We start from the raw sequence: 12,177 nt of genomic DNA on the forward strand, positions 1-12,177 counted from the left end.
TCACCGGATGAGAACTACTGGTTGCTACTCACCGAGACCTAACAAAACATGGGACATTTCGTTTATACGGACATGCAAGGAAGGCCATCATTACTCATTTTGGGGTTCGTTATATTATATCGCCGCTCAAAATGTCAACATTCATAATGTCACCATGACAATGCCGACAATGACCATGTGGATATATTCATGTCGACACTGTTGTAATGCTGACTGCCATTTTACCATCCTTCTCCCTAACACCCGTCAATATTTTAACCATGTCGGTAGTATGGCGTCGACACGGTCACTGTCAATATGGTGCCTGCATCCCTCATTTCAGTGGAGGAAGCAAAACAAAACAAGAGCACGATGTGCCGACAGACACAAGCTCCCATTCCTCTGACCTCCGCTTGCTGGCAGGCTTACTCTCCCATTACTCCTAGCAGATATAGAGAGAAACCATAGAGGCCCAAGTGTCGGTCTGTCAGCAGGCTTGCTGCAGTACGAGCACCTAATCCAGCTGACATACTAAGACGTCCCTGACAGTCAGGGTTCTATATGTCTGCAATATGGATACAGTATTTTTCCTTTGTGGCACCATTACAAAGAGGCAGACTGTTCTCTCCAGCTGTAAAGGGACAAAGCTCAGTATTAAGAGAGACAATGCCGACACAAAACTGCTGGAAAAGCCCAAAAGTTCTACTCTAATCAATCTCTAAATAGCATCAAAAGAAACGAATATATAACTGTTTATAGTTGCTACTGGATTTGTCATCAGTTGCATAAAAAGCACACCTCTTGTGATATGAGCCAATATTCTAAGTAAATTAGTACATTGGTGAACTAGATACAATAGATGGGTGAATATCCGTCATACGGCAGCAGCGATTTCACAGCATCCTAGGGAGTTTAATAAGCTACAACAGCGTTTTCCAAACAGGGGGGCAGATGTATTAACCTGGAGAAGCCATAAGGAAGTGATAAACCAGTGATATGTGCAAGGTGATAAACACACCAGCCAATCAGCTCACATATGTAAATTAACAGTTAGAAGCTGATTGGCTGGTGCCATTATCAACTTGCACTTAACACTGGTTTATCACTTCCTTATGCCTTCTCCAGGTTAATACATCTACCCCTCTGTCCTCAGGGACCTCTCTCAGTGCATGTTTTCCAGAACTCCTGTATTCCTTTCACACTGCACAAATAACCCGGTATTGGGACGGTATATTGCCGAGTTGACGTGCGGCGTGAAAGGGTCAGTCCCAAATTCCCGGGTCGCCTGACCCAGTAATTCAACCTGGGAATAAAGAATGGTTATTCCCAGGCTATCATCGGGTCAGGTGCAGTGCGAGAGGGTTTCCTGGGTCGCTGTGACCTGGGTACCTGTTCACAGCATAGGGAAAGGTGGCACAGAGATGATCTCATCTCCTAGCGTCGCCTCTGAACCAGCCCCCAATGATGCTGCGGTCCACGCCCTCGATGACATCGCAGTATGCCGGGTCGGGCGGCCAGTTCTCAGGGTCCAAAGCCGGGTTGCTCCCGAGAAGGACCCGTTTCCAATTCCTGGGTGCGACCTAGCTTTAGCGATCTGAAAGCGGTACTAGTTGGTGCCCTGGTGTACTCATTACTAGCCGGCACATTTTAAAAGACCCACAGGGGTTGCTGCTTATTTTAACCGGGATCATGAGGAACTCTGCAAAACATGCACTGCTAGGGGGGTCCCTGTAGAACAGGTTTGGGAAACACTGGGCTACAGTCTCAGAAATATCTATTTATTTTTATATATATATATATATATATATATATATATATATATATATATATATATATATATATATATATATATATACATATACCGCTCTGTTGGGTCTGGCACTCCTCGTACCCGCTGGGAATATGCTCCGGTGCCCTCCTTGAGCAGGATGGCTCTATGTATGGTGCATGGAAGGCGGCACTCAGGAGACTTTCAAGAATGTAGAGAAACGTGCTTTAATATCAACGTTTCGGGAGAGGCACTCCCTTCCTCAAGACACAGCAAGACTTGTCTTGCTGTGTCTTGAGGAAGGGAGTGCGTCCCCCGAAACGTTGATATTAAAGCACATTTTTCTACATTCTTGAAAGTCTCCTGAGTGCCGCCTTCCATGCACCATATATATATATATATATATACTGTAAAAAACACCGCTAAACAGAAAACAGAAAGTCAGGTGTCAGCATCAGGAGTGATGACCAGTGGGCACAGAAGCAAAGGACGGATTGCAGTAAGCGGAGCGGTGCTCGGATTTCCTAATGAAGCAAGCGGTTGATATTCTAAGAAAAGCAGGTCCCTTAGTGGAAAACTGCTGAGTACAGGAGCCTGGAATTGGGCAATGACCGGCCAGCAACTAACGGGTTACAGGAAGTCCATGTAATTTTTATCTCATGCTCTGTAATGTTTCTTTCCACACACTTCGCCCCCCACCTCCTCCTTCCACAACAACAGACGGTTGCAGACACAGCTGCTGCCCTGGGTGGGACAAGCTATTTCTGCGTTTCCCCTCAGTCACGGATCAGTGCGCGCAGGCAGAGTTGCAGGCGGCCCTGCACTTCTGCGGGGTAACAGCGAGCAGATGCTGAGGGCTTTAGTTCGTACAGAGACGGCTGTTACACAGCACCAATCACAGGCGCACAGGCTGTGCAGAGAGCCACCCTCTGCTGGCCGGCTGCCTCCATTGTAAAGAGTCTGCTTTGCATGCAGCAGGTGGGCATTTACATAGGCACACAGAGGAATCTCTCGACACCAATTAACAAGTAACAGTGCAAACGCTAGATCCAGCAGACTTCATCCTACCTCTCTGCCAGCTCCACGTGCGCCTGTTTCCCTGCATACTCTTCCGCAGTGCGGGTCAGCTCCTTTGTAATCACCAGCTGGGAGATATCTATCCGATTACAGAGCAAATCCGATATCACGTCTTTGGCGTGTTCTACAGCTCCCAATGGATCTCTGAAAACAAATGCATGCAGTGAGAAATATATATTACACTTACACATCAACACTCAGTGCTTTCACCTGTGCTGCCAGTAAGTGCCATGGTTAGTGTAGCAGTAATGGAAAGCCCCAACATGTGAGAACAGACAGTTAAGAGCAACGTCTGTCTTGTTCTGAATGAGCCACGTAACTGTATGGCGTGTCCGTTCATACAGGTCTTTTTATGCAGTCACTGAAAATTACCAAGTAATGTGCTCGCCAATCTTTTTAATAGGTGAACATTTAAGGGCAACCATTTGGCTTTGGGTGGAACTGTGAGCTAAATTAATACTTTATCACTTGCAGGTTTGTTAACACCACTCCCCCCCAAAAAGCTTTTGCATTCATCTGATTGGAAAGAGGGTCCTTGACGTGACCACTAGGCGTTTGTAAAAATCCCCAGCCCTGAGCAGGAGGGGGCATCACATGCCCGATCAGATTAGAATATTGCATGCAATTAAAATGATGTTCTTTTTGGGCCTCCCACTTTTCTTCGTGTTTTGGGTAGCATTATCCTTAACTAAAAAGACAAAAACAAACAAAAAATATCCATGTGGGTTCATATCACAAATTGCCATGAAGAAACAAAAAACGTAGAGGAAAACATTCGTCCAAGCCATTATTTTCTTTCATCATTATAAACATACCTGTCAATCAGGATTTTCTGCAAGCAAGTGTTGATGAGATTGGCCACTAGAGGGCAGTTATCCCTCCTCACAGTTTCTATTCCCTTACAATCCATTTTATCATGGGTGTCTGCACTGGATGAGAAGTACAGGCCAGCATATCTCTTCTTATTGATCAGAAGGTAAGGAAAATATACCTGCAAGTTAGGAGCAACAATGAATCACTTTGAAGACTCAGATACAGTTATATAAAAGCATATTTAAAAAACAAAACAAATGAAGAAACAAATAAACCACGAATAACAGAAAAACATCTAAGGTCATTTAAAGACTCCACTGGGTTACGTTGTTCTGTATATCTGCAAAACACCAATTTCTATTCTGCCTAGAACTACTAAAGTAATGTAAGGACACACTGGGCGACACACTAGACAATATAATCGTTACAGTAGACATACCCTTGATAACTCTATTTCTCCTAAGTCCACAGGATCCACAGGATAACATTGGGATATGAGTTAGTGACAGCGGATTGACACCAAACGATCAAAGCTTTCGGCCTCCCAGAATGCAACGGACCCATCCCTATATCCCTGCCTCCTGGCTCAGGCAATTCAGTTGTTTTCCAAAGCTCAAGGCAGGAGCATCATAGAGAGCCCTAATCAGGCGAGAAGAACACACATGCACACACTTCCGAGAAGGAAGAGGTTAGTAAGGGAAAGGATCCTCAAATCAGGTGTGTAGGGGGGGATCCATGTGGATCCTGTGGACTTAGGAGAAATAGAGTTATCAACGGTAAGTCTACCATAACGATTATTTCTTCTGCAGAGTCCACAGGTTCGCTAGAATTCAGCATTCTATGACGCAAAGGTATCAAAGGCATAGTGTCTAATGAATGCGTTGATGGAAGACCATGTGGCTGCCTTACATATCTGTTCTGCTGAAGCACCACGTTGTGCTGCCCATGACAGACCTACCTTACGAGCAGAGCGAGCAGAGACATTAGCCGGAACGGGGAGATCAGCTTGAGAATATGCTACTGAAATTGTCATTCGAAGCCACCTCGCCAGTGTCTGCTTGTTAGCAGGCCATGCACTCTTGTGAAATCCGTAGAGAACGTAGAGTGTCTATTTTTCTGATGGCACTGGTAAGATCCACGTAGATCCTTAAAGCACGGACTACGTCCAACGATGCATGTCCCGTAGGAAGGTCCGGCCCTTGGAAGGCCAGGACTACAATTTCTTTGTTATGGTGGAATTCAGACACCACCTTAGGAAGATACCCAGATTTGGTTCTGAGAACCGCTCTATCTCAATAAAAAAAAAAAAAATCAGAAAAGGAGGGCAACATAACAATGCCCCTAAATCTGAAACTCTTCTAGCTGAAGCAATAGCCAGTAGAAAGAGAACTTTAGCTGTCAACAATTTAAAATCCACACGTTTTAGTGGTTCAAATGGGTCAACTTGAAGGGCCTTTAGAACTAAACTTAAGTCCCAAGGCACTGTAGGAGGAACAAAAGGAGGTTGAATGTGCAGCATTCCCTAAAAAAAAGTGCGCACATCCTGTAGGTTAGCAATTTTCTTTTGGAACCATACAGTCAATGCTGGCACTTGCACTCTCAAGGAAGCAACCATTATACCTTTGTCCTTTCCTAACTGAAGGAATGCTAGGACTCTGGAAACTCAAAGACCTAGGATCAAATTTCCGGTCACTGCACCACTGAATATAGGCCTGTCATATTCGGTTATAAATGCGAGCTGAGGAGGGTTTCCTTGCTCTGAGCATTGTTTGAATTACATGTTGTGAGAATCCTCTTGCTTTCAGGATGGAAGTCTCAAGAGCAACACCGTCAAAGTCAGTCGATCCAGGTGCTTGTGATAGCAAGGACCCCGAGACAGTAGATCTGGAAGTTGAGGGAGTAGGAATGGAGCATCCATCGACAACCTCTGCAGATCTGTGTACCAATATCTTCTGTGCCAAGCCAGAGCTATTAGTATAACAGCGACCCTTCCTTGTTTTGCCTTTCGCATCACCCTGGGTAACAGGGCGATGGGAAGAAACACATAGGCCAGAGGAAAGTCCCATCTCACTGACAGGACATCCACAAAGATCGCTTTGGGATCCTTTGTTCTTGACCCGTATGCGGGAAATTTGTTGTTCTGACAGGACGCCATGAGATCTATCTCCGGTAACCCCCACTTCTCTACCAGAATTTGGAAGACCTCGGGGTGTAAAGCACATTCTTTTGCTTGAGTGGCATGTCGACTGAGAAAATTCGCTGCCCAGTTTATGACCGCTGGAATGAACACTGCGGACAAGGCTAGATGATGAAGTTCTGCCCACTTTAAAGTGTGACTTACCTCCTTCATTGCGTTTTGGCTACAAATTCCTCCCTGATGGTTGAGGTACACTACTGCCGTTGCATTGTCTGAGCAGATTTGTACTGGTTTTCCCTGAAGGAAGTCCTGTTCCTGAATAAGTGCCATATATATGGCCCGAAGTTCCAATATATTTATTGGCAGGCAACTCTCTTCCTTGATTCACTGCCCCTGGAAGCAACTCCTTCCCGACACCGCTCCCCAGCCCTGAAGGCTGGCATCCGTTGTCAGAATTTCCCAATCTGATATCCAAAAGGGTCTCCTTTTGTCCAGATGGGATGGCTGCAGCCACCAGGTTAAGGACCTCCTTACTTCCAGAGGAAGGACCATAGTCTGCATTTTTATTGTCTGATGAAAACCATTCTATTTGGAAAGGATCAGACGTTGCAGAGGCCTCAAGTGGAACTGAGCATACGCCACCATGTCAAATGTCGACACCATCAACCCCATCACACGCAATGCTGCGTGAATGGATACCCTTTTGACTGTGTAGCAGCTCATGAATCCTTGACTGAATTTTGGATATTTTGTTCAGAGGTTAATTTACTCTCTGGAGACTCTAATCCAACACAGCCCCCAAGTGAGTCATCCGTTGTGACGGAACCAGGGACGATTTTGCCCAATTTATGAGCCAACCGTGTCTCTGCAAACAAGCTATTGTCTGCCGCAGATGACACTGAAGCAATTCCTGAGATTGTGCCAGGATTAATAAGTAGTCGAGGTATGGAAAAATCCTTATCCCCTGCTGACGGAGATAAGATGCCATTACCACCATAATTCTGGCGAACACTCTGGGAGCTGTGGCCAGTCCAAATGGTATGGCCTGAAACTGAAAATGTTTCTGGAGGATAGCAAACCTGAGACAACGCTGATGGGACAGTGCTATAGGAACATGAAGGTAAGCATCCTGGATATCCAGGGATACCATAAAATCCTCCGGCTTCATGGACAAAATAATGGAACGTGAAGTCTCCATATGAAACAGAGGCACCCGAGTGTACTTGTTCAGCACTTTGAGATTGAGTATGGGCCGGAACGACCCATTTGGCTTCTGGACTAGAAACAGGTTGGAACATAAACCTCGTTTGTGCAGGAGGAACTGGAATTATCACTCCTGACTATAGCAACTTCTGAACTGTCTCTTGCAAAGCCCTGGCCTTCGTTTCCACTGAAGACGGGCTGGTACAAAAAAACCTTTGAGGAGGGTGGTACCTGAAATCAAACACATAACCGTGAGATACCGCTTCTTGCACCCAGGCATCTGTGGTAGACCTCTGCCAGATCTGTGCAAACTGAAGAAGTCTGCCTTCCACCCTGAGATCCCCCTTCCCCCCGTGGATGGTTTATCTTTTGATTTGGAAGCCAGCACTCTGGTAGCCCAATGCTTTTTAGTCTTACCCGACTTGTCAGATTGAGACCGTTCGCCATAAACCTTTCCTTTTGCTTTTCCTTGAGTCCGAAAGGGCCGAAAAGCTGGAAATCTAGGCTTGGATTTATGTGTGGAAGGAAACTTCACTTTCTTGGAGTCTGCTTCGGACTCCAAAATACTGTTTAATTCTTTACCAAAAAGAATATCTCCAGTAAAAGGCTAAGACTCCAGAACCTTCTTAGATTCTGAGTCGGCATTCCATGTACGTAGCCAAACCGCTCTGCGAGCTGCTACTGCTGATGCCTCAGAGGCAATTGTACCCATATCCAAGGCTGCTTCTTTCATAAAGACAGCTGCTTGTTTAATATGTGCAATATGGGATATTTCAAGGGGGCGTCTTACTCCCCACTGCTGACATCAACCCTAGGGATAGCGACCTCATACTACCCCTGGAGCCTATGATCCCTCAGGCCTAACGCTGGTGCACCCGGGTGGCAGCCACCTCAGCAACTGTTTGGTAGTCTCCATCCCGAAACAGTGCGGCTGTGTCTCACGTTTCCCCTACTAAGCGGAACAGATGACTTACCTTCTCCCTGTGCTCCAGCCACAGCCTGGTAACGTCTGCTGGACTTGCTAGTACATCCTACACAGACGCCCACGGAAACAGCACTGTACACGTGGGTAAGCGTTGTCGCGGCGGGGAGTTGTTAGAGCAACTCTTTCTAAGGTACGTATAAGACGCTTTTTAGAAAGATCGCTCAAATAATATAGTAAGACTATAAAAAATAAGATTTTAAACCTGCCGGTAAATCTTTTTCTCCTTGTCCGTAGAGGATGCTGGGGACTCCGTAAGGACCATGGGGTATAGACGGGCTCTGCAGGAGACATGGGCACTATAAAGAACTTTAGAATGGGTGTGCACTGGCTCCTCCCTCTATGCCCCTCCTCCAGACCTCAGTTAGAGAAACTGTGCCCAGAGGAGACGGACAGTACGAGGAAAGGATTTTTGTTAATCTAAGGGCAAGATTCATACCAGCCCACACCATCCACACTGTATAACATGGAATATACGAACCAGTTAACAGTATGAAACAAAACAGCATCAGCCCGAGACTGATCAAAACTGTAACATAACCCTTAAGTAAGCAAAAACTATATACAAGTCTTGCAGAAGATAGTCCGCACTGGGACGGGCACCCAGCATCCTCTACGGACTAGGAGAAAAAGATTTACCGGTAGGTTTAAAATCTTATTTTCTCTTACGTCCTAGAGGATGCTGGGGACTCCGTAAGGACCATGGGGATTATACCAAAGCTCCAAACCGGGCGGGAGAGTGCGGATGACTCTGCAGCACCGATTGAGCAAACATGAGGTACTCATCAGCCAGGGTATCAAACTTGTAGAATTTTGCAAAAGTGTTTGAACCCGACCAAGTAGCTGCTCGGCAAAGCTGTAACGCCGAGACGCCTCGGGCAGCCGCCCAAGAAGAGCCCACCTTCCTAGTGGAATGGACCTTTACCGAATTTGGTAACGGTAATCCAGCCGTAGAATGAGCATGCTGAATCGTGTTACAGATCCAGCGAGCAATAGTCTGCTTAGAAGCAGGAGCGCCAACCTTGTTGGATGCATACAGGATAAACAGCAAGTCAGTTTTCCTGACTCTAGCCGTTCTGGCAACGTAAATCTTCAAAGCCCTGACTACATCTAGTAACCTGGAATCCTCCAAGTCACGAGTAGCCGCAGGCACCACAATAGGTTGGTTCAAATGAAAAGATGACACCACCTTCGGCAGAAATTGCGGACGAATCCGTAATCCTGCCCTGTCCATATGGAAAACCAGATAGGGGCTTTTACATAACAAAGCCGCCAATTCTGACACACGCCTAGCCGAAGCTAAGGCCAATAGCATGACCACTTTCCACGTGAGATATTTTAACTCCACGGTCTTAAGTGGCTCAAACCAGTGAGATTTCAGGAAACTCAACACCACGTTAAGATCCCAAGGTGCCACTGGTGGCACAAAAGGGGGTTGAATATGCAGCACTCCCTATACAACGTCTGGACTTCAGGAAGAGAAGTCAGTTCTTTTTGAAAGAAAATGGATAGGGCCGAAACCTGGACCCTAATGGAACCCAATTTCAGGCCCAATGTCACTCCCGACTGTAGGAAGTGAAGAAAACGGCCCAGCTGGAATTTTCGCCATATACGGTGATAATGTTTAGCCGTCACCTCCTTCCTAGCCTTTATCAGTGTAGGAATAACCTCATCTGGAATGCCTTTTTCTGCCAGGATCCGGCGTTCAACCGCCATGCCAACAAACGCAGCCGCGGTAAGTCTTGGAACAGACAGGGCCCCTGCTGCAACAAGTCCTGTCCTAGAGGCAGAGGCTATGGGTCCTCTGTGAGCATTTCTTGCAGATCTGGATACCAAGTCCTTCTTGGCCAATTCGGAACAATGAGTATTGTTCTCACTCCTCCTTTTCCTATGATTCTCATCACCTTGGGTATGAGAGGAAGAGGAGGAAACACATAAACCGACTGGAACATCCACCTTGTCACCAGTGCGTCTACAGCTATCGCCTGAGGGTCTCTTGACCTGGCGCAATACCTCTGTAGCTTTTTGTTGAGGCGGGATGCCATCATGTCCACCTGTGGCAGTTCCCACCGACCTACAATCTGCGCGAAGACTTCTTGATGAAGTCCCCACTCTCCCGGGTGGAGGTCGTGCCTGCTGAGGAAGTCTGCTTCCCAGTTGTCCACTCCCGGAATGAACACTGCTGACAGTGCTCGTACGTGATTCTCCGCCCATCGAAGAATTCTGGTGGCTTCCGCCATCGCCACCCTGCTCCTTGCGCCGCCTTGGCGGTTTACATGAGCCACTGCGGTGATGTTGTCTGATTGAATCAGCACCGATTGGTTGCGAAGCAGGGTCTCCGCTTGACTTAGGGCGTTGTATATGGCCCTTAATTTCAGGATATTGATGTCTCCTGACTTGACCACAGCCCTTGAAAATTTCTTCCCTATGTGACTGCCCCCCACCCTCGGAGGCTTGCATCCGTGGTCACCAGGACCCAGTCCTGAATGCCGAATCTGCGACCTTCGAGAAGGTGAGCACTCTGCAGCCACCACAGGAGAGACACCCTGGCCCAGGGGGATACGGTGATTAACCGATGCATCTGAAGATGTGATCCGGACCACTTGTCCAGTAAGTCCCATTGGAAGGTCCTCTCATGGAACCTGCCGAAGGGAATGGCCTCGTATGATGCCACCATCCTTCCCAGGACTCGAGTGCAGTGATGCACTGACACCTGTTTTGGTTTTAATAGGTTCCTGACCAGTGTCACGAGCTCCTGAGCTCTCTCTACCGGGAGATAAACCCTTTTCTGGTCTGTGTCTAGGATCATGCCTAGGAGAGGCAGATGAGCTGTAGGAACCAACTGCGACTTTGGAATATATAGAATCCAGCCGTGTTGCCGTTAAACTTCCAGAGAAAGTGATACGCTGTTCAGCCACTGCTCTCTTGATCTCGCTTTTATGAGGAGATCGTCCAAGTACGTGATAATAGTGACACCTTGCTTCCGCAGGAGCACCATCATTTCCGCCATTACCTTGGTGAATATTCTCGGGGCCGTGGAGAGACCAAACGGCAACGTCTGAAATTGGTAATGACAATCCCGTACCGCAATTCTGAGGTACGCCTGATGAGGTGGATGAATGGGGACATGAAGGTATGCCTCCTTTATGTCCCGAGTCACGATAAAATCTCCCCCTTTCAGGCTTGTAACGACCGCTCTTAGCGATTCCATCTTGAACTTGAACCTTTTCAGGTATATGTTAAGGGATTTTAAATTCAATATGGGTCTGACCGAACCATCTGGTTTCGGGACTACCACATGGTCGAATAATAACCCCCCTCCTTGTCGAAGGAGGGGAACCTTGACCACCACCTGTTGAAGATACAATTTGTGAATTGCAGTTAACCCTGTTTCCCTCTCGTGGGGGGAAGCCGGCAGGGCCGTCAGTGAGGAGGCATCTTCTCAAAGTCCAGCTTGTATCCCGGAGACACAATATCTATTGCCCAGGGATCTAACAGGGAGTGAACCCACTTGTTGCTGAACTTACGAAAGCGTGCCCCCACCGGGCCTAGCTCCGTCTGTGGAGCACCAGCGACATGCGGTGGATTTTCATTGAGGCCAGGGAGGACTTCTGTTCCTGGGAACTAGCTGTGTTGTGCAGCTTCTTTCCTCTGGCCCCGCCTCTGGCAAGAAAGGACGCACCTCGGACTTTCTTGTTTCTTTGTTCGAAAAGCTGCATTTGATAATGACGTGCTTTCCTAGGCTGTGCAGGAATATAAGGCAAAATATCAGAATTACCAGCTATAGCCGTGGAGACCAGGTCCGAGAACCCTTCTCCACACAATCCTCCGCCTTCCATATGCCACTTAAGTTGGCATCATCTGTCTATCGCATATTCTACAGGACACGTCAAGCAGAAATCGACATAGCTTTGACTCTAGGACCCAGTATACTCATGACTCTTTGGGCATGTTTGATTATATATATATCTTAAGACAGCATATTTAATATATATACATATCTCTCTCTCTATATATATATATATATATATATATATATATATACACACTAGGGTCTCAATTTCTGCTGATAAGGTACCTGTCCACGCCGCCACAGCGCTATAAACCCATGCCGACACAATCGCCGGTCTGAGTAGTGTACCAGAATGTGCACGCTATCTGCAGGATCCCTGAGAATAGCTAGGGCTACCTTCTGGGCAAACGTGACACCCTAGGGGA

The 12,177-nt window shown here is 47.0% G+C and overlaps 1 protein-coding gene across 1 annotated transcript in view; it reads right to left on the bottom strand.

Moving 5' to 3' along the window:
- The window catches only part of POLD1 (DNA polymerase delta 1, catalytic subunit), a 294,557-nt gene that overhangs the window by 80,060 nt on the left and 202,320 nt on the right, over window positions 1-12,177 (bottom strand). Inside the window, exons 20-21 of the mRNA XM_063942417.1 lie at window positions 3,640-3,815; window positions 2,816-2,968 (exon numbers count right to left, since the gene is read on the bottom strand). Of these exons, the coding sequence (XP_063798487.1) occupies window positions 2,816-2,968; window positions 3,640-3,815 (329 nt within the window). The remainder of the gene's footprint in view (window positions 1-2,815; window positions 2,969-3,639; window positions 3,816-12,177) is intronic.

Source organism: Pseudophryne corroboree, chromosome 10 (assembly GCF_028390025.1).
Source record: "Pseudophryne corroboree isolate aPseCor3 chromosome 10, aPseCor3.hap2, whole genome shotgun sequence".
Classification (NCBI taxonomy): Eukaryota; Metazoa; Chordata; class Amphibia; order Anura; family Myobatrachidae; genus Pseudophryne; species Pseudophryne corroboree.